This window comes from Leucoraja erinacea, chromosome 19 (genome assembly GCF_028641065.1).
Source record: "Leucoraja erinacea ecotype New England chromosome 19, Leri_hhj_1, whole genome shotgun sequence".
Taxonomy (NCBI): domain Eukaryota; kingdom Metazoa; phylum Chordata; class Chondrichthyes; order Rajiformes; family Rajidae; genus Leucoraja; species Leucoraja erinaceus.
Window position 1 is genome coordinate 33,049,451 of NC_073395.1, and position 24,729 is coordinate 33,074,179.

General features: G+C 40.2%; 1 protein-coding gene across 3 annotated transcripts in view; it reads right to left on the bottom strand.

The window, feature by feature from the left end:
• Positions 1-24,020, bottom strand: part of otogl (otogelin-like) — a 147,228-nt gene extending 123,208 nt beyond the window's left edge. The window contains exons 1-11 of one of the 3 annotated variants that reach the window (XM_055650778.1): positions 23,699-24,020; positions 22,099-22,164; positions 14,973-15,066; positions 14,337-14,382; positions 14,133-14,181; positions 12,410-12,470; positions 8,507-8,605; positions 7,703-7,857; positions 7,496-7,617; positions 6,175-6,380; positions 1,134-1,261 (exon numbers count right to left, since the gene is read on the bottom strand). In XM_055650778.1, coding sequence (XP_055506753.1) covers positions 1,134-1,261; positions 6,175-6,380; positions 7,496-7,617; positions 7,703-7,857; positions 8,507-8,605; positions 12,410-12,470; positions 14,133-14,181; positions 14,337-14,382; positions 14,973-15,051 — 945 coding nt within the window. In that variant the 5' untranslated portion in view covers positions 15,052-15,066; positions 22,099-22,164; positions 23,699-24,020. Of the gene's footprint in view, positions 1-1,133; positions 1,262-6,174; positions 6,381-7,495; positions 7,618-7,702; positions 7,858-8,506; positions 8,606-12,409; positions 12,471-14,132; positions 14,182-14,336; positions 14,383-14,972; positions 15,114-22,098; positions 22,165-23,698 lie in introns of those variants that run through there. The other 2 variants (XM_055650779.1, XM_055650780.1) reach the window with 2 other exon arrangements.
• Between the last annotated feature and the right edge of the window lie 709 nt (positions 24,021-24,729).

The following is a 24,729-nucleotide window of genomic DNA, read 5'->3' on the forward strand; positions in this document are numbered from 1 at the left end:
TTCCTGCATCTAGCCTGTCCAACTCCTTAAGAATTTTGTAAGTTTCTATAAGATCCCCCCTCAATCTTCTGAATTCCAGCGTGTACAAGCCAAGTCTGTCCAGTCTTTCTTCATATGAAAGTCCTGCCATCCCAGGAATCAGTCTGGTGAACCTTCTCTGTACTCCCTATATGGGAAGAATGTCTTTCCTCAGATTAGGAGACCAAAACTGTATGCAATACTCCAGGTGTGGTCTCACCAAGACCCTGTACAACTGCAGTAGAACCTCCCTGCTCTTATACTCAAATCCTTTTGCTATAAATGCTAACATGCCATTTGCTTTCTTCACTGCCTGCTGCACCTGCATTCCTACTTTCAATGACTGGTGTACCATGACACCCAGGTCTCGTTGCATCTCCCTTTTCCTAATCGGCCACCATTCAGATAATAGTCTACTTTCCTGTTTTTTGCCACCAAAGTGGATAACCTGACATTTCTGCACATTATACTGCATCGGCCATGCATTTGCCCACTCACCCAACCTATCCAAGTCACCTTGCAGCCTCCTAGCATCCTCCTCACAGCTAACACTGCCCCCCAGCTTTGTGTCATCCGCAAACTTGGAGATGTTGCATTCAATTCCCTCATCCAGATCATTAATATATATTGTAAATAGCTGGGGTCCCAGCACTGAGCCTTGCGGTACCCCACTAGTCACTGCCTGCCATTCTGAAAAGGATCCGTTTACTCCTACTCTTTGCTTCCTGTCTGCCAGCCAATTCTCTATCCACATTAATACTGAACCCCCAATACCATGTGCTTTAAGTTTGTATACTAATCTCTTATGTGGGACCTTGTCGAAAGCCTTCTGAAAGTTTCTAATACAGTGTTCATTTCTCTTCTTAATTCTAGCTACCTTTGTCATCGTATTAATCTCATACAGGACATAAACATATCAAAACCCCACAGTATAATTAACGCCAGTGCTGCAATTGAACTATAAACCACAGAATCATAGATATTTACAGTAAATAAGGCATTTAGGCATTTCAGTTTAGTATTTCAATGCAGTTTTTTCATAAGCAATTAATTCCTATTCAAGATTTTAGAGTCCCAAGCATTTGCAATGATAGAGTAATACAGAAGGCACTAACGTTAATTTCTGCTTCTTTGTGCCGACATGGACTAGGGAAATCAAATGGAACAGATTCACATGGGGAATCAAAGGGAGATTGTGACATCCAACTGTTTCCAAAGACAGCTACATCCTCAGTCACCATATCTGAAAAAATGATATGTGTGTTACAGAAGGTATTTAAATATAATGCATTCTATTTTACAATGAGGAGGGTCACTGAAAATACTGATGGACTCTCTTTCATGGCCATATATGCTCACTGTACACTGAGCCTGTGATAAAATCTGCTGACACTATGAAATCTTTAAGGTCTGTGGACCCAAATATACATAGGTCAAGGTTATTTAAAATGGTTCCAAAACGTTTGACATGTCTGAACTTATTAAGCATTGCTATTACACAGATGCACACTAAATCAAATATCTAGACCAGCACTTCTCAACCGGGGTTCCCCAGAACATTAGGGTTCCGCGAGAGGTCTCCCCCCCCCCCACACCCCCCACCCCAAGGTTAATTCTTCTGTTTGCCTTTGCTGATGTTTTGAACAAACATTTAGATTTTAGGGTTTTTTTGCAATGTCAATAACTTGAGAAAAACGTGAATTATTTTTTGCTTAAACCAGTTAGCAGAAAAATATATTTATGCTTGCCTTATGAACTATAAGTTTATGAAAGAGAAAGAAAGAGATTAATAAATATATAATAATTTTTATGTAGGAGTTCCCTGAGACATGAAAATTATTTCAAGGGTTCCGCAAGGGTAAAAAGGTTGAGAAACGCTGATGTAGATCTTCAAAATAAATCTATAATACTAAACTAGAATTTACATTTATATATTAAAAAAAGATCATTCCACAGCTATATGTTTCTACAAGATCCCCCCTCATCCTTCAAATTCAAGTGAATACAAGTCCAGTCGACCCATTATTTCATCATTTGTCAGTCCCGCCAACCCGAGAATTAACCTGGTCAACCTACGCTGCATTCTCTTAATAGCAGTAATGCCCTTCCTCAAATTAGGAAACTAAAATTGCACACAATACTCCAGGTGCGGACTCCAGGTGCGGTCTCACCAGGGCCCTGTACAACTGCAGTAGGACCTCCTTGCTCCTAAACTCAAATCCTCCCACAATGAAGGCCAACATGCCATTAGCTTTCTTCACTGCCTACTGTACCTGCATGCTTACTTTCAGTGACAGATATACAAGCACTTCCAGGTCTCGTTGCACCTCCCCGTTTCCTAATCCGACACCATTCAGATAATAAACTGCCTTCCTGTTCTTGCCACCAGTGGTTAGCCACACATTTATCCACATTATGCTGCATCTGCCATGCATCTGCCCACTCAACCAACCTATCCAAGCCACCCTGCAGCCTCATTGTATCCTCATCACAGCTCACACTGCCACCCAGTCTTGTGTCATCCGCAAACTTGAAGATGTCACATTTAATTTCCTCGTCTAAATCATTAATTGTAAACGGTGTCATATTGTAAATAACTGGGGTCCCAGCACTGAATCTTGCGGCACCCCACTAGTCACTGCCTGCCATGCTGAAAAGGAACCATTAATTCCTACACTTTCCTTCATCTCTGCCAACCAGTTCTCTATCCATGTCAATACCCTACCCCCAATACCATGTGCTCTAATTTTGCATACTAATCTCTTGAGTGGGACCTTGTCAAAGGCTTTTTAAAAGTCGAGATTCACCACATCCATTGGCTCTCCCTTATCCATTCTACTTGTTACATCCTCAAAATATTCCAGAAGATTTCATGATTTCCCCTTCATAAATCCATGCTGAATTTTCCCGATCCTGTCACTGCTTTCCAAATGCGCTGCTATAACATCCTTAACAATCGTCTCGAGCATTTTCCCCACTACTGATGTAAGGCTAACTGGTCTATAATTCCCCATTTTCTCCCTCCCTCCTATCTTAATGTGGAGTTATATTGGCTACCCTTCAGTCCATAAGAACTGATCCAAAGTCGAGAGAACACTGGAAAATGATCACCAATGCATCCATGATTTCTAGGCCACCTCCTTGAGTACTCTGGGATGCAGACCATCAGGCCCTGGGGATTCATCTGCCTTGAGTCCCAACAGTTTACCCAACACCATTTCCTGACTAATGTGGATTCCCTTCAGTTATTCCCTCCCACTAGATCCATGTTCCCCTAGTATTTCTGGGAGATTGTTTGTGTCTTCCTTAGTGAAGATAGAACCAAAGTACTCGTGTATCTGTTCGGCCATTTCCTAGTTTCCCATTATGAATTTACCTGTCTCTTCCCTTTACATATCTAACAAAGCTTTTAGAGTTTTTATATTCCCCGCAAGCTTTCTTTCATGCTCTTTCCCCCTCTCTTAATTAACCCCTTTGCCCTTCTCTGTTGAGTCCTATTTTTTTCCAGTCCTCCGGTTTGCTCCTTCCTCTGGCCAATTTATATGTCTCTTCCTTGAATTCAACACTATCTTTGATTTCCCTCCTTAGCCACGGTTGAGCCACCTCCCACATTCTATTTTTTCACCAGACAGGGATGAACAATGTTTGGAGTTCATCCATGCGGTCTTTAAATCTTTGCCTTTGCACTTCCACAGTCAACCCTTTAAGTATAATTTACCAGCCTTTCATAGCTAATTCCCGCCTCACACCTTCAAAGACTCCTTCCTTTAAGTTCAGGACCATAGTCTCTGAATTAGCTGTGTCACTCTCCAACTTAATGCAGAATTCCACCATATTATGGTCACTGTTACCCAAGGGGCTCTGCACAACAAGATCGCTAACCAATCATTACACTATGTTTAAGAAGGAACTGCAGATGCTGGAAAATCGAAGGTAGACAAAAGTGCTTGAGAAACTCAGCGGGTGCAGCAGCATCTATGGAGCGAAGGAAATAGGCAACGTTTTGGGCCGAAACCCTTCTTCAGACTGATTACACAATACCCAGTCTGGGATGGCCTGCCCTCAAGTCGGTTCTTCTACATATCGGTTTAAAAAAACATCCCATGTACATGCCAGGAAATCCTTCTCCTCAGTGCTGCTACCAATTTGGTTGGCCCAATCTATATGTAGATTAAAATCACTCATGATAACTGCTGTACCTTTGCTACACACATCCCCAATTTTCTGCTTGATGGTATCCCCAACCTCCATACTGCTGTTTGGTGGTCTGTATATAACTACTGCTGTTTGGTGGTCTTGTTTACATGCAAAAGAGTAAAGTGTCACAACGCATTTGATCTTCAGGCTTCTATTCCAGGCCTTATCTACCCTCAAACGCGGACAGAAAAATATCCCTGGCCCAAGTCAGAGATAAACAAGGCAGTTCCTCTGATATCCATCCCGCAATTTATACTTCAAACAACATTCCTAAAATAGATAACCTGAGCATTTATCTCATTAAACCGGCAAATATTTCTGAACACAAAATTTGCACTAATATTTTTCTATGTAATCAAGGTATCAGTTGCAATGTTCTTCAATTCCTGGGATGCACTTCATGTGCTTATGAAGGTGCCACGTTAATGGAAATATTTCTTCCATGTTACAGCAGGTGGTGTTTAGCTATACTCATGCAAAGCACAGACCTATGAACATGGATCCCCTCAAGACATATTGGGTTACGGGTGACGACACAGAGAATATTTCGAGCTGGAGGTGGGATACAGAGGAGATAATTGATTCATTTCATGAAACAAAGTCTGTGAGAACTGAGACACATATTTGGCAAGACGTGTCAAACTTCAGTAATAAAATTGAGGACAATTTCATGGAATGTATGGTTTTCTGGATGAACACGTTGAGGAACTAACCAGTGGGAAGATCTAGTATTGAATAAGACAAAACCAAAACCCAACTCTGCTTTTCGAAGTCGTAAATAATGGGAAATGAAGAGGAATCCACATAAAGACGGAGGCAAAAGTCTATCATGGTATCACTGGGGAGACTAGATGTAATAATCTTGCCGGAGAAAGTGGGAATGGTCAGCAATAAAAATACAACCTTCAGATGCCCTCAAGTGCAGCTAGGATGATGTGATGTAGCACTGCAAGGCTTTTGCTAAACCAATCCTGGAAGCAAAGTACTTAGCACGGGGTGGGAGATTGCAACCTTCACGTGGTCCACCCTGTTTCGACAAATGCAATCAACCCGGCGTGCACAATCAAATAAGTTCAAATAGAACAAGTTGTCCTACAACTTTAGGCTGTGCACGCCATACGCAAGAAGTACTTAACACTATTCCCATTTTACAAATGTACAAAGGCACAACCTACAAGCAATACCAAGACATTTTAAGAATCCCATTAAATCAGCCTATTGCGAAAGTTTCTGTCTTTTAAACAAATGTTCTTTGACTATTTGAGGAAAGAGATATCAATCTAGATGAACTATATTCACATTTCACATCTTAATTCATACAGTATGCTGCCCGATACTTGTAGGGGATTTGTCGTTCCACAATATGATCTCTTTTAGCCTACAGATATCAGACCAGTTACCATAATTCTGAGATATTGTTTATGCCCAGGAAGAACTAAGTATTTTTTAATTAAAAATACTATATATATATTTATTTATTTAAAGCCACTGTTTTAATAGCTTTCAAACATCTCAATGTTCTAATTTAGCAATATCATGATTTAAACGTTTTTTTCATGTGCTTATAAAACCAGAGAGTAAAACAGCTAAAAAAGCGTTTCTATTAATGGTGGGTGAAATTCCATCTTGATGCCTGCCCTTCATACATCACTGACCTCAAGGCTTTCTCCTGCACTTTCCCCAAATACTGGGATCAAAACCTTAGTCACTATCAGGCTATGTTCTGCTTAAAGACAGAAAGGAAGTGATTAAAACTCCTGGCTATACATCCTTTGTGAATAAAATGCAAATCATGGAGTTTTTATAAACAAGTCAAAAGTACAAGTCTTCCACCATCACAAATTTCCTAGCAGCCAACTCAAGCGTAATCACTCAATTTGTGTTTATGTTCTGTGAAAAGTGTGTGGATGCAACCATGGGCATTAAAAAAGGCAAAGATAACAAAAAAACATTACTTACTATAGCTTGCATTTAAATCATCAGACATATCTCCATTGTAGTTACCACATAGACCACAAGGTTTGCCTTTGTGTTCCTCTGTGAGCTTAATATAAACACCAGAGAGCCCATCCCATGCCAAGGAAAATCCAAATGTCGTTTTCACAAGTATATAATCAGCAAGACGTTCAAAGAATGCGTGCCCGATAGTCTGAGGCAAAAGCAATCTGAAAGAAAGATATTAAAACATTTACAGTAATTGTATAAGAATCATGATGCTAATTAATTTAAAGATTTGCAGGCATTACAATACCCTTTGCAAACACACACTTCCTCTGAAGATGCATTTGGTAAAATCTACATCTTTTTATTCATATCAAGATACTCATTTATTAATCCAATTAAAAACATTCACTGATCCCTGTACCATCTCATATAAGCCAACTAATATATATATGTGTGTGTGTGTGGTGTGTGTGTGTGTGTGTGTGTGTGTGTGTGTGTGTGTGTGTGTGTGTGTGTGTGTGTGTGTGTGTGTGTGTGTGTGTGTGTGTGTGTGTTGTGTGTGCGTGTGTGTGTGTGTGTGTATGTCTATGATGAGAAAGGTAAAAGAGAGGAAGCAACTTGAGATGTAGAATCTCAAAATTGTTGGTACGTCTCGTTTGCCTTCCTCATATGGGTTCGATCCTGACTATGGGTGCTGTCTTGTATGGAGTTTGTACGTTCTCCCCTCTGCCTCCTCTTCCTTCTCCTGTCGCTTGTCCACTCTGCCACTCCTCCTCCTCCCTGAATAAGGAATTATCAGTCGCAAAGAACTCTTCCAAGTGTGGAGTATGTCGGCAACTCCTATTGTTTCAGGTCAGGACCCTGATGGAAAAATATTCCAAATGGAATTTAAACAGGGGGGGGGGGGGGGGGGGTTTCTTCAGACTGAGTCAGTCGACAAAGGTCATTTCATAAAGCGTGCCGGCCAACAGGACCAGAAGTGGGCAGACCATGATGAAAGGGGAGGGATCCCAATGGTGACCCAGTGCATCCTGTCTGTGGTGGCAGCCTGAAGAAAACATTGTCAGCCAAGGGCTACAACATGAGCCACAACCACAGTGGCGTCAACCTGACTATGCAGCAGCTGGTGAAGAAGGTCTCACTGGTGCACCTTGCGAGCTGGGCATGATGCCAGTAGCGAGGGCTGTAAGCGGGTGGGGAGACAGTGCCAGCGTGTGGCGTTGGAATTGCCAGCCGTCCGCTATAACCGAAATCCATTACCAAGACATTTGTTAAAACAAAGGTTTACTGTATAGTAGAAATGTGCTTCTGTTGTTGTTTTCGCTAAGATATGCACCTGATTCGTCCTTTTGTAACTGAATGACCAAGAATCGTTATTTCCTCTTCGTTTGAAAAAAACAAGCTTAAAGTCCTCGAGCACGAGTACGGTGAAGATGTGCATTCCTCATTGTTGTGGACCTGAATAAACAGAAGCAAAACAGTGAGATAAAGGCAACTTTGTGACGTGATTAATGAGTGGTCAGTGCACGCCATTAATTCATACCTCCACCATATACTGGGGCTCCGTTGTCCGACAATCTTTTGCAAGAACATAAGAACATTTTCCAGGAAAATAAAAGTAAAGGCCATCGAAAGTCTCAAAATGGTATTGCCCCCATGACTTGCATGTTCCCGCTATGTCCACTCCAAGATTTGGAACTAAAGAAATTTAAAAAATAAAATGTTTGATTATGATTAATTTTTGATTATGATTATTTCTGGCCCTATTATTTCTTGGATTGAACAGTTTCCCTGAGTGCAAGTGGCACAAATAATTAATTCAGACACACCCATTAAACAAACAACCACCAATAAGTAAATTATATAAATACATTATGTTATAAAAACAAAGATATAAATATAACTGGGCTGACGTGACGAAAAAAATTATTTTTACTAAACTTAAACAAATTATAGGTAAAGGAGTCTATTTTTTTGGCTTCAGGAAATTGTAAACGTTTAGTTTAGTTTAGAGATACAGCGCGGAAACAGGCCCTTCGGCCCACCGAGTCTGCGCCAACCAACAATCCCAACACATCAAAACTATCCGACACACTAGGGATAATTTACAATTATACCAAGCCAATTAACCTATAAACCTGTACGTCTTTGGAGTGTGGGAGGAAACCGGAGCTCCCGGAGAAAACCCATGCAGATCCCGGGGAGAACGTACAAACGCCGTACAGACTGCACCCGTAATCAGGGTCGAACCCGGGTCTCTGGTGCTGTAAGGCACCAACTCTACCGCTGCGCCACCATGCCGTCCCTTAAAGTTCTTCTAGATCTCCAGAACGTACTCTGCACTGACCTGTCTGACAACGGCTCCCGTTAGCCTGGCGCTCCCTGCAGTCACATTTATCATCCCGACTGCAAAAGCCCCCATTGAGGCAATCATGTGAACAGACACCTGGAAGTCCAAAGAAATTGGTTATTTTGCAGAAATGGCCATGAAATAACACAAAATCAAGATAAATACCAACATCCCAGATTATTTCTATAAATTGCTTAAAGTGTTTGGCAAATCAGATAGCATCTATATAAAGAGAAATTAAGTGTACAGGTCAATGATCTTCCACGTCAAACTAAGACATGAACTCTGTTTCTTCCTCACAGATGAGCCTCGACCACTTTAGCATTACCAGGTAGTGACAAGGAACTGCAGATGCTGCTTTATGCAAAAAGACACAAAGTGCTGGAGTAACTCAGAGGGTCAGGTAGCAACATGATCTCCAGAGATGCTGCCTGGCCTGCTGAGTTACTCCAGAACTTTGTGTCTTTTTGAGTGTTATCTATACTTTTTGTTTTTTATTTCATTCCTGAAGAATTTGCCATTATGAGTTAGATAATGCCCCGAGACTTAGAAGACCGAAATAGTCCACTCCATTAGTTTCTTCTAATATTTCTAAAAAGAAAATCAGTATAATCTTCTGAATTCTGAGGAAGATAAACCTGATTTCTACAAGTTCCCTTCATAATAGGAGACTAGCACCATCTCTTCCTTCCAATCATTAAACTTGACCGATGATACACAGAATTGCCCACAGATGTTTGGTAGTGGTTTAACCAGGAATTTGCATATTTATGAGAATAAATACAATCACATGAATTTTAATTGATATATTTAATGCACACATAATTAAATAAATAAATCGTAGTCTGAGAAGACTATAGGGCTTTAACTTAAAGTTGATTTTGGCTGTCACGAGAATGAAGGGCTGAATAACCTCCTTCATTGCAACTCCTTTCCATGATTCTATGTCTTTGTCATGATATTTGTTTCGAAGCTTCAAAACATCTCATTTGAAAAAACATTTATAATGTGAAAAATAATCTGTTTGATGCTGTATTTCATTTCATATATGCAACTTGCACATCAGTAATATAACTGCTAACTTTTAATTGACACATTTAGTTCCTTCCAAATATTAAAGGATATTTAATGTTAGAGTCATGTAATTGGTTCTACCTAGGCAGATGTACCGTCAAAATAATCAATGTCCAGGACAAGCACAGAGAAGGAAATCAAATGTAGAATAAATTGCTCCTCTTCCCACAGCTACATTACACCAGTCTTCGAGGAAAAGTAAAGAATATCATTCTTGACCATTTGTCTTTTCCACCATTTAGTGAGGCAATGGCTGATCTGTGATTGAACTTCACAAACAGAACTTTTGGCATGTCCTTTATTATATTGGTTAACTTTAATCTATAAATCAGTGAGTTAAAATTAGCAATTCATCAACATGTACTGCACTTTGCAAAAGGTGGTTTTAAACTTCTACCATCGTTTGCGTGAGGGTTTGGTTTTCCTGCACTAGTTTCCTCAACCAAAATGGTTTCTCACGATGTTTCAGGTAATTTATTTTATTGTCTTGAAAACTTAGGTGTAATTACCACATTTTTGTAAATCTATGGAATATAAACTCAATTTATGTAATCTGCAATTTAACCATTGGGTCCACATATAACTCCAGTAATTCTGTGTTATGCTAGATGATCTACATATAGTCCGGAGCTCTCCTTTTTTTCCCAAAATCTTTTGGAGGAGCAGTTGTACTCATGTTTTTATTGCTGATAAGCATTTCCACCTTTGCAGAAATGCCAAGTTGCTGTTTGTGGCTGTGAAAGTACGTGCCTATCCATTCCAGTCTAACTCGGAGGGGTAATGATCGGAGGTTTGTTTCTCTGACAGAACAAGTCATTTGAGCTTGACAACATGTGAAATGTAACTGTTAGCTAAGCAGTGTTAACCATGTCAGAAATGTTTTTGTGGAACTTAAAAGACTTATAAACGGTATTGAACAATCTCTATAGCCGACGAAAATATCAGATGGAATTTTCACACTTTTAAACACATTGTATATATTTATTACTTAGACAGGGGCACAGAGTGGCACGGGTGGGGGACTGTTTGGTGAAATTTGACAAATGTAAAAATATTGTACTGGAAAAATTTGTATAGTCTCCGAAATTGTCAGATGAATTTTGTTTGTTTGAATGGTTCAGGAATTGTATATATTTATCAATTGAATAAAGTCTATTTTGAAATTTAAAAAAAAACAAAAAACCATGTCAGAAATGTTCCCTTTGCCCTTTCCACCCTCTCCACAATGCAAAAGTAATGTTTTCTCTCACTTTTCTTTGCACATTGACTGTCAAGTCATGTCGTTTATTTGTCACATACGCATACAAGATGTGCAGTGAAATGAAAAATGTGTCTCTCTGCCCACAGATTCTGCCTGATCTTCAGAGTATTTCCAGCATTTTCCATTTTTATTTCAGATTTTAAGCATCTCGAATTTTTTGATTTGCAAACGGAAGTTAAAATGTTGTCAGGTCTTCCTCGTAACTCTCTTAAGTTTTTGAAGTTCCCTCAGTCTGTTTAGATAAGAATGAGAGATGCAAAGTGCTGACTGATGCCATGAAGGAAGCATTCAGGTGGCAGGGAGGGGGGGGGAGGAGAAACAAGCAAGAATACATTGGTACATGTGGCTACAATAGTGACACTTAAAAAACATTTGAACACATACATGGCTGGGAAAGGCTTGGATGGAGATGAGCAAGAGGATTAACTTGCTTAAGCAACATAGTGGGTATGAATGAGTTGGGTTGAAGGATCTATTTCTACGCTGCTTCACTTTATGACTATGTGACTCTCAGAAGAGATAGAGAGTACAAGTTTAAGAATAAATCAGGATATAAGATGTTATATCTAAAGGCTCTATATCAAAGGGCACAGAATTCAAAACAAAACAGATGAACTGCAAATAGAAATTAGTTTAATATGGTAGATTTACAGATACAATACTACAGGGGGATGGAGATATGGACCTGAATAGAAGAAGAGTGTACGGCATTTAAGGACAGGAAGTTAGGTAAAGGTGGATGAATGGTTTTGCTGATTAATTATGGTGTTTGTGCAGTTGAGAAAGGTTACCCAAATTGAAGAAACCAGGGTCAAGAAGTGGTTTGTGTGGATGAGAAATAATAAGGACAATTCACTTGTAGGAATGATTCAGGATTAAAATAACCACATGTAGGACATGGGCAGATGGAAGAAATGGGAGGAGCTTGTCAAAAGGTGTTGCAAAAGCCTTTTAAGATTTTAATCTTTATAGAGACAAGAAAAATCAGATGCTGTCTAGATGAGGAGTTAATGTTGGTAGGATGTTTTCTTAGAGTCAGCTAGGGAGTAGGCCAAAATGAACTATTGTGTAATGGGCTAAGGATTAATTAATAACCTCATCAAGAAGTATCTCAGGTAACAACAATACTAGTATGGATGAATTTTGCATTCAGTGTGAGGTAGCAAAGAACTGTTTCAAGATAAGTACTTTACTTCGAAAGAAGGGTTCTTATCAGGAGCATTGAAATAGAGTTAGCTAAAGTGACCTGGCGGTTTAAGTTAATGGATCATTCGATCAAGATGCACAGGCGGACATTTTAGAGTGTCTTTCAAAATACACAGACTTGATACATTCCAGTGACAAAGCAGATTTGAGCAGTCGAGTATCGTACTCCTGTTCCTAGTTAATATGTTCATCAAAACAGTGGTAAATCTAGAACTGAATTCAAATTTTCGCATGCACATTTAATCACATAACTCTCTTTAGTTTTACTACATAAACAGAACAATGCTTGATGAAATTCATATATCAGCATGCCAATAGCTCAAAAACAACATGAAAATAATGATTGCTTTCTGTCATACCTTCAGAGTATGTAGAATTGTAGGTTAAACTTGCCTGTTGCACAATAGATGCACTATGATCCTGTAAAGAATATAAAAACTATGGTCAATCAGAGCATTGCGACTGTGTAATGTCTGGAGCGATGATTTTCATCTTACAATGTAGCCTGGTTCAACTCCTAATGCCCCTGTCCTACTTAGGAAACCTGAACGGAAACCTTTGGAGACTTTGCGCCCCACCCAAGGTTTTGGTGCGGTTCCTGGAGGTTTTTGTCAGTCTCCCTACCTGCTTCCACTACCTGAAACCTCCAGGAACCGCACAGGAACCTTGGGTGGGGCGCAAAGTCTCCAGAGGTTTCCGTTCAGGTTTCCTAAGTGGGACAGGGGTACAATGAAACGTCCATATTTCCATGTGTTTAAATTGGTTTGCAAAATGTTTGACTTTTAGCAGTTACAAATTTTAATCCAACATTGTTCAGCATTTAAAAAATATAAATGGTTGTTTCAAATTGGCACAATATTCAAGTTAAAGTAAAAGCTTTTGATTAAAGAAGGTGGATTTGGTTTGCAATAAAACCTCTTAAGTGGTATAGCCACATACGCTGGGGGGCTTCATAAGTCAATCCGCAGTAGCATCTTAGGAAAAAGTCACTTTGATGGCCAAATCTAATACTATTCAAATAATTAAACTGATGTTGCAGGAAAACCAAAACAACAAATGAAAATATAAGGCAGGTATGTAGTAGATTAGAACAAGAAAGAATTAAGATAATAAATTCAAGTACAAATGACTGTAAGAACCAACTTTGAATCGCATATCATTAACCTTTTGTTTTCTTATTCAAACTGTGTGGTAGTCACAGAATTTTGTTTTATTTCTGACATCCTTCATACAGTTTTAATATAATCCATATAAACGTTGGGACCTTATGCCTCAAATGTGAAAAGGGGCAACGAAAACGGGGGGAGTAGTGGAGAAGGAGAGGGTTTTGTAAGAGGTTCATGTGCACCTCCTTTAACCTCATCTACTGTAACCGATGTTCCTGATGTGGCCTCCTGTACATTGGGCAGACCAAGGGTAGATTTGGCAACTGTTTCGCCAAACACATGTATTTGGTCCTCCAAGGCGTACTGGATCTCCTGGTTGTTACCCATTTTAACTTCCCTTCCCATACTAACCTTTCTAGTCCTGGACCTCCACCATTGCCAGAGTGAAGCCACACACAGTGGGTGAACAGCATCTCAGATTCCGCTTGGAACCCAATGGTATGACCATTGAATTCTCCAATTTCAAGTAATCTCCCAGAACCAACAATCATTCCAACAATTATTCAAACTAATAAAACATCAAGTACAAAGAACGATTACAATAACCGCAATTTCAATTTTATTTTATATTTTTTACTTTAACTTAAAAAAAATTAAACTTACCTCATGCACCTTGCTTCATCCAGAATTTTAAGTCTATTCTTACAATTGTGAAACAGCCTGAATCAATTGCAACATATACCAGTTTATAAATTAATTTGAATGGTGGCATTTCATCATAGGAAAAGATATTTGATTTCAGATGGCATTTCCAAATAACAGAAAATTAGCAACTGACTGTTATTAAAAATCCCTGCATTGAGCAGAGGTACTGAAACTTCATCTTTTAAAGCTTTTATTGCTGCAAGCAACACAAAGAGTTCTTTGTGGCGACAGAATAGTTTTAGAGTTCACTTTCTATTACACTTTAGCATACCTCTACCGCTAGGAGATTCCGTTTCTGGAGAACTGCATCAAATCTGCTCCTGTGGGGGGAAAAAATAGCATTCAATACCTCGAATTCTTCTTCAAAAATACACGACACTTGGCTTGGAGTGTTAGAATTAAACACTATCACATTCCGCTATTTAATTCTACTGCAGCTTCTCTTAAAATTAAAGTCAACAGCTTTGTGACTTGCCTTTTTGATTGGTTTTGCCCAGGGCCCGTGGTTTCACAATGAGATCCTGTTAAAACGATATGAAATATTTGGTTAAGTCCCTTCTGACCGTGTAAACTAAATCAGGTTAAGCTAAAACAGGTTGATTCCCTGTTAAATTACAAGGTCTTAAGCATAAGATTTTCACAAAGGCTTAAGAGTTGTATTCTTTGAATATAGCCAGAACATTGCAGATTTATGAAGGAGACCGTGCATTGCAAATCCACCAGCAATTATTGGTATCATGTCTAGAATGGAACAAAGTTTTCGGAGATATATTGGAACGAGGCGTATTTGTTTCACTGGACATTATTTTCCTTTGCGCCACTATACTGACTGAGACATCCTTGAAAATATTTCCAGAATTTCATTCACATTGCGTTTCGCATTCACAGTTCAAATTAAATCAAGTACTTTGTGGTTAGCATTTAATGAAAGCAGGCAACAAGGAAAATAAAGCATGCGTGACTAAGTCTGAACTTAGCTTTCCAATCATTAAATCCGTTCCCTTTACACTCTATATGTCCACAATGCTGGCTCGCACGCATTTTACTGCTAAAGCAAATGGTTCCAGAAAACATATCTAGTTTTAAAAGATACTGCAGCGTACGCACTTACCTTGAAATAATTGAAGAAGTGAATAAAAGACGAACACACTCCACGGTACCATGAATTTAAGTTTCCGAGCTATGTTCATTTCAATAGATTTCTGCTGTGAACGAGAAAAGGAAAGATTAATTCCAATCAACGGGATTTCAATGTCATTTTAGACCAATTGGTTTACCAATTTTTACATGTTCCTTGTTTACAAAGAAAGAAAGAAGGCGAAGTATCGGTTACAATTAAATGCTCAACTCCTTGTGGCGACGTTTGGCTGTGCCTGGGCGTTCATTTGCAATGTGTGCTAGAATGGAACAAAGTGGGTTTGTTATCGGAGGCAGATGAAGGAGTGACCTCGTGGATACACTGTAACTCTACTCAATTCCTTTGGTTCACTAAATTACGCAAGCTATATAAAACAACCCTTGCTTGTCCATCGCAGGTGCAAACCAAAGTAATGCGCGAAATGGTCTATTGAGAACTCGCAGTTGAGATTAATCCATCTCTATTCTTACATCGAGATGGTGAATTCAAAAATCCTCAAGCCCTTTTACGTTTTCAATGGAAGTTACCTAGATAGAGCAGATCTTATGTCGGAAACCTGTGGGTACTGTAGCAGTTCTGAGCTGACAGCGTGGGTTCTCCGCGCCTTGTCTGATCAGAGAGCACAGAGCTCGAACGTGTTTCCACCTTAGTTTGCAAAAGAAAATTGCCGAAGGCGCCCAACATAAATTCTGCAGCATCATATGCTTGAATAACACATTGAATCGTTTGCTTTTGTTGAGTTACAGATAAATGTGGAACATAATCTCACTGCTCTATCACTGTATATGACGAGTCACCCTATTGAACTTTCTCAGAGCCCTGTACATGTCCATTGGTGGCCAAAGTTTAACAGAAACAAGGACTTCTACATTGCATCCCAAATTTTTAATATACTGTAATATAAATTCCGTTATCAGGCTCCTGGACAGTCATCCCATTAGCGATGGTGTCGTCTCAATTTCTCAACCTATCTTGTTGCAGACATTGGATTTTTGTCCCTGCAAGTGTAATGTTACAAAGCTGTAAACTATATTCTGCATTCTGATATTTTTCTCCTTGCTCTACCAGTTGTACGTGTGTATGGCGTGATTGGTTCCGTCATAGTATTATCTGAATTAATTGGATAGCATGTAAACAGAATTGTTTCTCAGTATATGCGACGATAATTAAGAATACCAAAACCAATTTGAGAATGTGTGTAGATAGATCCTTAGGAATGGCCTGACAGGTTAATGAAATTGCTAATCAAAATAAGCATATGGCTTAATTGACATTATAACTAAATTAAAAATATTAAGAAGATTCACAGTTTTTTGAAATGCACTCATAGTGTCATACAATACAAAACAGGTTATTTGGCCTGGCATGTCCATGCCAGCCGTCAATAGACAAATAGATAATAGGTGCAGGAGTAGGCAATTCGGCCCTTTGAGCCAGCACCACCATTCAATATGATCATGGCTGATCATCCCCAATCAGTACCCCATCAAGTGTCTATCATGCTTCTCACTATTTCCAACACTTGGCCCATAGCCTTCACTACCAGGTGTTCCAAGTGCTCATCCAAATACTTTTAAAATCCTGCAGCAGTTAATGCACACACCTGATTTTATACAGCATGTTCTATATTTCAACCAGAAGTCATGGTGGAAGAAGATATGCTAGTGCTTATGCAGCTTTTAGTTAAGCATGTGAATATATAGGGGAAGTGAGGGATATGGAGCTTGTTCAGGATGAAGGGATTAGTTAAGTAGGCATCATGTTCACCATAGGCTTAAGGTTCTGTTCTGAACCAATGACCCTCAGGATGTAAAAGATTCTTCTTGAGTCATCTCTAAATCTCCTTTCCCTTACATGAAACCTATGCCTTCTCGTTACACACAACTCTGCCAACAGTTTCACACCATCTAAGCTATCTAAACCCCTCATAGTTTTAGATAGTTCAATCAACCTTCCACACTCCAAGGAAAACACGCCCACCCTATCCAATCTTTCCTCATAGCTGAAACCTTCTATCTCAGACTACATTCTGGTAAAGGCCAACCGCACCCTCTGCAGTTCAACCACGTCCTTCCTATGTTGCGGCAAATTGAACTATTTGCAATATGATACTCCAAATGTGGTCAAAACTATGTTTTAAAAGGTTTGTACCAAATTATCCCTGTTCTTGCATTCAATGCCACAGGTTAAAGACAGGTTCCCAAATCCCAACTTAGCTGGTTTGCTTACCCCCTGGGAGGAACCTCTTGTGGTGCACCTCATGGACTTTCAATCACAACAACTCCTGACCATCATCCTCTGGCTCCTTTCACCCAACCAATTTTGGATTAAATTTGCAAATTCCCTTGGGTCTGAGGGATTTTACCTTCAGTAGCTGTTACCCATGTAGGATCTTGCCAAAGGACTCACTAAAGTCCAAATAGACTACAACTGGGTTACCCTCCCGGATGACACTTAGAAACTTCTTCAAACTCAAAGATCTTCTCTGCCTGTTATCCCAACCATATCTAACAACATTTATTTCACTAGAAATAACTGAATTATATTTTGGTCATTCATATTTGCATAGGCCAAGTAAGTTGTTATTTGAGGCAACTTAAATGGAGCATTGCATCGAGGAATAACTTTTGATTAGGGGAGGCTGAATCCTTCGCATTAAAAATATTAAGAAGATTCACAGTTTTAGGCGGCACGACACAAATAGGCGGCACGAATTGAGTCATGGTGATGGCACATTCAAAATAATGATGCCTATGACTTTACAGGACTCCCGCCGCGGCGGACCTCTAGTTTCGGGTGTTTTGCTAAAGGCTCCCGATTCAGAAGTTGATGGCGAGTACTGGTACCTCAAACGACCTATCCAGAACGAGCCAACACGCTGAGTTATCCTTGGGTGTTAACTAGGAAAACACATGGACTCTACTCAATCAGATGTGAAGACCATTGGAGTGCCATGCCGACCTGGCCGATGACTTGTGTATGAAGGAACTGCAGATGTTGGTTTAAAGCGAAGATAGACTCTCAGTCTGAAGACGGGTCTCGTCCCGAAATGTCACCTATTCCTTTTCTCCAGGGTTGCTGCCTGTCCCCTTAACATCATTCTTTGGTTGACCACAAAATTGCAATTTTTCCAAGTCCTAGCTCCATCGTTGTGCTTTGGGCCGTTCCTGATATTTTGTTTAGAATTTGAAAGGAACATAAATTAATTCTGGACTTGTTCCTGAAGGATTGTCTTCCTTCATTTACTTAAAAATGTACATTATTTCGCATTATCGCAAGACCAATTTCCCGTTTTGAATAAAAGCTTTGTTTCAACCCAGTCTTCGGTTAAACGCATTTTACGTGCGCAATGTACTTGCGTTAGTTCCGAATCGGGTTTCTCTTTTAAAAATGTAGTTACTATCAGATCTGGGAATAAATATGTTTTTATTTATTGTGCGAATAACTTTCAAATGGACTAAAGTAACAAACTAGACAACATTGGAGCAAGCAAATTAAAAACTCTGGCATTTGAAACCCGCCTTTCAATATCCCATCAAAGTAGATAGAATGGCAAACATTAACCAGACCTCCTGCAAAACGGAGTTTAGATTAAACGAGGTTCAACCGTGGAAGAATGTTCTGAAGAAGGGTCTCGATCCGAAACGTTTATCTTCTGATGTAAATTAAATTGGGTCATCGCACATCCCAACATCTTGTTTGACAGAATTGTTTGCATTTAATAATCGTGTTTGCTGTAAGTTGTCGAGAATTTCCATCCAGTTAGAGACAACTTTTGGATCATTTTACCTGTCCTTCACGAGGCTGAGCGAGGCTTTGTCAGAACGAACAATCTCACCTTTAACTGAAGGTTGAACTTTCGTCACTTTCTTTGTCAAAAAAAGACCTTTTCCATTCAAATTATTATTTTGTCATACGTTTCCTTTCCGTCACTGATTGTTCAATAATACTATTCGTGATTAGCCCGATTCTAAACACCTCTCTGCCAATGTTATTGCCTGACATTCAGGGCCTCTCGAGATATACTGTATTGGGCAAGTGTTGCCATTGTTGCCATTTGCACATTGGATGAGAACGAGTATGAAGGATGCAACTGATGATCGACACGAAGTGCTGGAGTAACTCAACGGGTCAGGCAGCATCTCTGGAGAAAAAATGGATTGGTGATGTTTTGGGTTGTGTCTATTTTTGGTATAAACCAGTAACTGCACATCTTTGTTTGACATGAAGGATACAACGAAGAGTCTCGACCCGTAACGTCACCATTCCTTCTCTCCAGAGATACTGCCTGTCCCGCTGAGTTACTCCAGCTTTTGTGCCTACGAAGGACACAACTGGCAGTTTTAAACCAAATCCAAACGTTTAAAAACTGGTCAAAATGTTGTTTTTGTGGTGTGTTAAAATATATTGGAACGCACAAATGGAAGCGTCCCAATATATTTACAATTTAGGATATTTACAATTTACGAAAATATAACTGCATCACCTTGCATTCCCTCTCTCTCCATTCCTCCCCTGGTCTGGGAGGAATGGCGACCAGTCTGGTTGTCCCTAGATTACCTTCTATCATTGTATGCCTAGTTGTCAGCTTCTCCTGGCTAACAATTGATCTATTCTACATTTTACTTGAACCTCGTCCTCTTTGATGCCTCGTTTTCACACCTTACTATATATCTGCGTCTCCCTCTCCCCTGTCTGAAGACGGGTCTCGACCCGAAACGTCACCCATTATGTCCAGCTGAGTATTTCAGCACGTTTCTCTGTTGTATCACCGCTGCTCGCAATACAAATCTTAATCACTAATAGTTTCGTGGCTAATTAACTTTGTCTGGGGAAGTGGAAAATGTGACATATTTTTGTGTTCGAAGTATATTTTTTGTTTGCAATTGGTTAACCTAAATTAGTCACTGTGACACGAATGATAGTCAAAAGATGGAACGCACTTGTGGAACATCACATCCCCATCTAAAGTATGTCTAACCCCTCTTGTTGTTATGCACAAAAAGCTGGAGTAACTCTGCGGGTCAAGCAGCGTCTCTGGAGAAAATGAATAGGTGACGTTTCAGGTCGAGACCCTTCTTCAGTCTCGTCCCGAAACGTCATCTATTCCTTTTCTCCAAAAATGCTGAGGTATTCCAGCATTGTGTGGTCATCTTCTGTTTAAACCAGCACACCTGCAGATTTTACTATTTTACTCTTACTCTTACTGAAGAAAGGTTATGAATATAAATCAGATCTTATTTTCTGAATATAGCTCTGGTTTTATTTTTCATTGCACTTACTTTACAGTCTTGGAGCGGGACGTACAGCTGGCAACACTCGAGTGCCATTGTCCCTGTAAATTACACAGAGTTCTCGCCTTCCTCTAACACCAACAGCCTGTGTGTAGGGTGCAACCTGCCCTCTGCCTCGGTTGCAATTTAATAGGTGATTGAGCGGCTATCAGTTTTCAATATTTAAAAGAGCTCAGAGCTCAAACACTCTTTTGGTGTCTCAACGAATTAGTTTATAACCATTTACCATGAGAACATAGACCAGTTCAGTCCAGGAACAGGCCCTTCGGCCCCAATGTCCTTGCCGAACATGATACCAAATGAAGCTAATGCCCTCTAGTCTTTGACATTTCCATCCTGGAAAAAAAGGTTGTGACTGTCTGCCTTATCTGTGACTCTCATAATTTTATAAACTTGTAACAGTCTCCCTTCAACATTCCAAATCGGTTCAACCACTGGTTATAGCTAATACCCTTTAATCCAGGTAACATTCTTCTGCACCCTCTCTAAAGCCTCCACATCCTTTATGAAGTGGGCGAAGCGAATTGCAGACAATATCCCAAATGCAGCCTAACCAAAGTTCATAAAGCTGCATCATGACTTCCCGACTCGTATAGAGATTGGCGAAGTACGTGAGTGGAAGCAATGTCTAGTCAACATGACTGGTCCCGCTATCTCAAATGTCCTCATTGGTCAACACCTGACGCAGGAGTTATTTGGCCACTTCAGCCTTTTTAATTTAAAATTAAAATCGTGTCTGCAGCGAAGGTGCGAATATTTTGACATTCTACCCCTTAAGATGATCCAGGCCTGTTGGGAGATTTCTATCAACATCTCTGACCAGATGCATTACTTTGACCTAGTGGCTCAATTGGGTTTTTTTTTTGTTATGGAGCGATAAAGATGTTGACCCAGCAACAAGGAAGAAGTTGCGATGCATCCATAACGGGTTGGCGTTTATATGGGTGGGGGGTAAGGTCAAACAACCCAGCCAGGGACACTTGCAAGTGTGCAGCGCCCTTGCAATCCATTGGATACCGTAGCTGCTCGACAGTGAATGAAATTATTTTGAACTGCAGAAGGTATTGTAAGAAACGCAGCGTCTGATGCGTGCACGACAAGCTCAATACAATGATTTGAATAACTCAAGTCTTTCTGAGCCAATTGACGAGGCCTTTTTTTGAAAGTTGTTTCCAAATGACGATACCTCAAATAATGCAGAGCTTCCACAATTCTACCTCTGGAGTGCCAGTCTGTGGCTTGGACTTTTGAAAATGAATGACTTAGAGCACGCACCACATTAATTTTACATTATAATGCGCTCGCCAGCTAATCTCCACATGGTGTTATAGTTAATGTCAAATAACGACCAAATGACCCACATTGTCGATGAAAACAAAGTTATAACTCACAATGTGTGATTGGAATAGTCTTGTGCACAATACATCAATTTCGGCTTAGGTGGCTGCATCCCCAGAAACAGCACGGTCTTCTGTCTCAGAGACGCGACCGCTTAAACATAGAAACATAGAAATTAGGTGCAGGAGTAGGCCATTCGGCCCTTCGAGCGTGCACCGCCATTCAATATGATCATGGCTGATCATCCAACTCAGTATCCCGTACCTGCCTTCTCTCCATACCCCCTGATCCCCTTAGCCACAAGGGCCACATCTAACTCCCTCTTAAATATAGCCAATGAACTGGCCTCAACTACCCTCTGTGGCAGAGAGTTCCAGAGATTCACCACTCTGAAAAATGATCCACTTGTGGTAAATCGACACAACCAGTCTTAGCACATGAAGTCACAGATTAAAACAGAAACCTACCTGGTTGTGTCCGATATGTCTCGGTTTGGCGCTGGCGTATTTAGGACCCGTCTAGATGTAGGACGCCTTTGTAAGGACGCAAAGCAATCTCATTAGAACAAACTTCTCAAGTGCGCCAGCTTCACCAAAGACGCTACAGTGCCAGGAAGACTCTAAAGCCTATATATTAAACCTTAACATGTTACTGTTTTCTTCCGCTTTAAACTGAAGTCGTGCCGTGCGGTGTCTGTAACGACAGGAGGGACAATACTGCGCTTGTTTCACGTTTTACACTTCAGATCTTCTACTGTAACAATCATTTATGACATTGCCAGTGCCTCGTATGGATATTAAAAATGGTAAAATTAAAAGTCCATATCTATAAAGGTTGCATCGAAAGTTTAAATGATCTAATGGAGGTCCGTCCTTGGGGTTTGTTTCTACGTTTTATCCGTTTAGAGAGAGAGAGAGCGCTCAATAGCGCGGCCAACCACTGTTTTCGATGTTTTCCTCTCAAATCACCGCAGGTTATATAAACAAAGACTGAACGAGAGAACCCAGAAATACAACTGCGGAAAATTAGAGATAACATCGGTTAATGTATGCAAAACGTCAGCGGATTGGGATCCACATTCCTGTTGTCAGATTGGTTGTGGATTTCGCACGTTGGTTATATTTTAAATTGCTAATCGACAGACGCTTCTTGTGTTGTACAGAACCTCTCCCCCTCCTTGTTTCCGTACAAACATTGATGAATAATCCTTCACAAAGTCAGGACTAGTTTATATTCCCGGGATCACGAACTACTCGGGAGGTGTAGGTCGCAGCTACAAAACGAGAAACCTCAAATATGATCCAAATTAATAATTCAACATATTTTTTTTAAATAGCTAAAACTTGCTACGGCCCTGTATCTACTGACATAAATTTCACGGCTCACCTACTACACTTGCTAATTCCTATAATGATTATATATTAGAATATAATAACAGCCACATTAACAACCTCCCGATACATACCATATAATCGATATATAATCTCGGATAACCTGTGTCGGAAATAGTTTTGTGAAGCGGCCAACTATTCCTTCGCTCCATAGATGCTGCTGCACCTGCTGAGTTTCTCCAGCATTTTTGTCTACAAACTATTTCTATTAAGCGCGTTCGATATGCAAAAGTATCTTCATAAACAATCTATCAATTACATGATTTGGGGTGTTTTGTTATACACCGCAATCTTAAAAATTCTACAACTCACCGCCATCTAGAAATTAGATTTTAATCTCTGTATAAATGCTAAATACACGCTGCCAATAATATTAGCTCAAAGGCCTCAAAGAAATGTTTCAAAGTTGAAGGAGGACTGAAGTGAACCAACATAAATGACAGCGCGGCGCTTTATAGACAGAAGCGCCTGCTCAAATAAGATCTGCGTGGAGCTGCGGGAAGAGTTGGCAGATGTGGTTGCTCTGGTCATTGGAAGGAGCGTCGATCGTAAATATGATTTTTCCAAACAACCAAATGTGTGGGAATCTTGGTGACAATTGTCTTCCTCAGAGCAGTATCAGGCCAGAATAAACAAGTGCTCCAAATCAAAGACAATTTGGACTTTCTGTACTCACCTCTACACAATGCGCTCCGACCGCTCAATGAACGTTGAAAGTTACACCTAAATTCCAACACACGCTAAGAACGGATAAATGTGCGATGCGCACTTGAATTACACATCAATGTGTCGAGTCCAATTTTCAAATGCGCATGATTTCATCGAGAAATTATTCTTGGTGTAATATGATTCGGGTCAGATCCAGTGCACATGATGTACCTAAATGTGTCTTTATGCACATGTTCATGCAATTCTAGGCAATGCGTCTGTCTACACGGTACCTTGCAATCTGGCAGCTCCTTCCAAATGTGACTCTGCAAAAAAAGGTACACGTGTACATCATGTCAGTAAAAATTAGAGTGTAGAAACAAGATACTGCAGACGCTGGCTTACAAAAATAACAACGTGCTGGAGTTCAGGGGTCAGGTAATATCTCTAGAGAACTTGGATATATGACATTTCGGACCTGGAGCCTTATTCAGTCTGATTGTAGGGGGGGATAGAGAAGGGGGCAGGCCAAAGCCTGACAGGTAACATGTTGATACAGGCGAGGGGTTTTGTTGATAGCCAGGTGGTTGGCGAATGACCAGATGAAAAGGGAGAAGGTGCGAGACAAAAGGATTGAAGAGCATTGAATTGTGAAACTAAAGGGAGGGATGTAGGTGGAGGGGAGAATAGATGCGAGTCAAGTTGGGACACAGGGGAATGGGGTGATGGGGGAAGAAAGGCGGGGGAAGTTGTCGCTACCTAAAATTGGAGAATTCACTGTTCATACTGTCGGGTTGTAAGCTACCCAAATGGAATACGAGGTGCTGTTCCTCCAGTTTGCGTGTGGCCTTGCTCTGACACTGGAGGAAGCACAGGAGAGAAAGGTCAGTATGGGAATGGGAAGAGGAGTTAAAATGGTTAGCAATTGGGGATTCCAGTCGGCCATGGTGGAACGAGCACAAAAGCTTGGTGAAACCGTTACCAAATCTACACTTGGTCTTGCAGTCGTAGAGGAGGCCAAATTGGGATCACCAGATGCAGTAGATGAGGTTAAAGAAG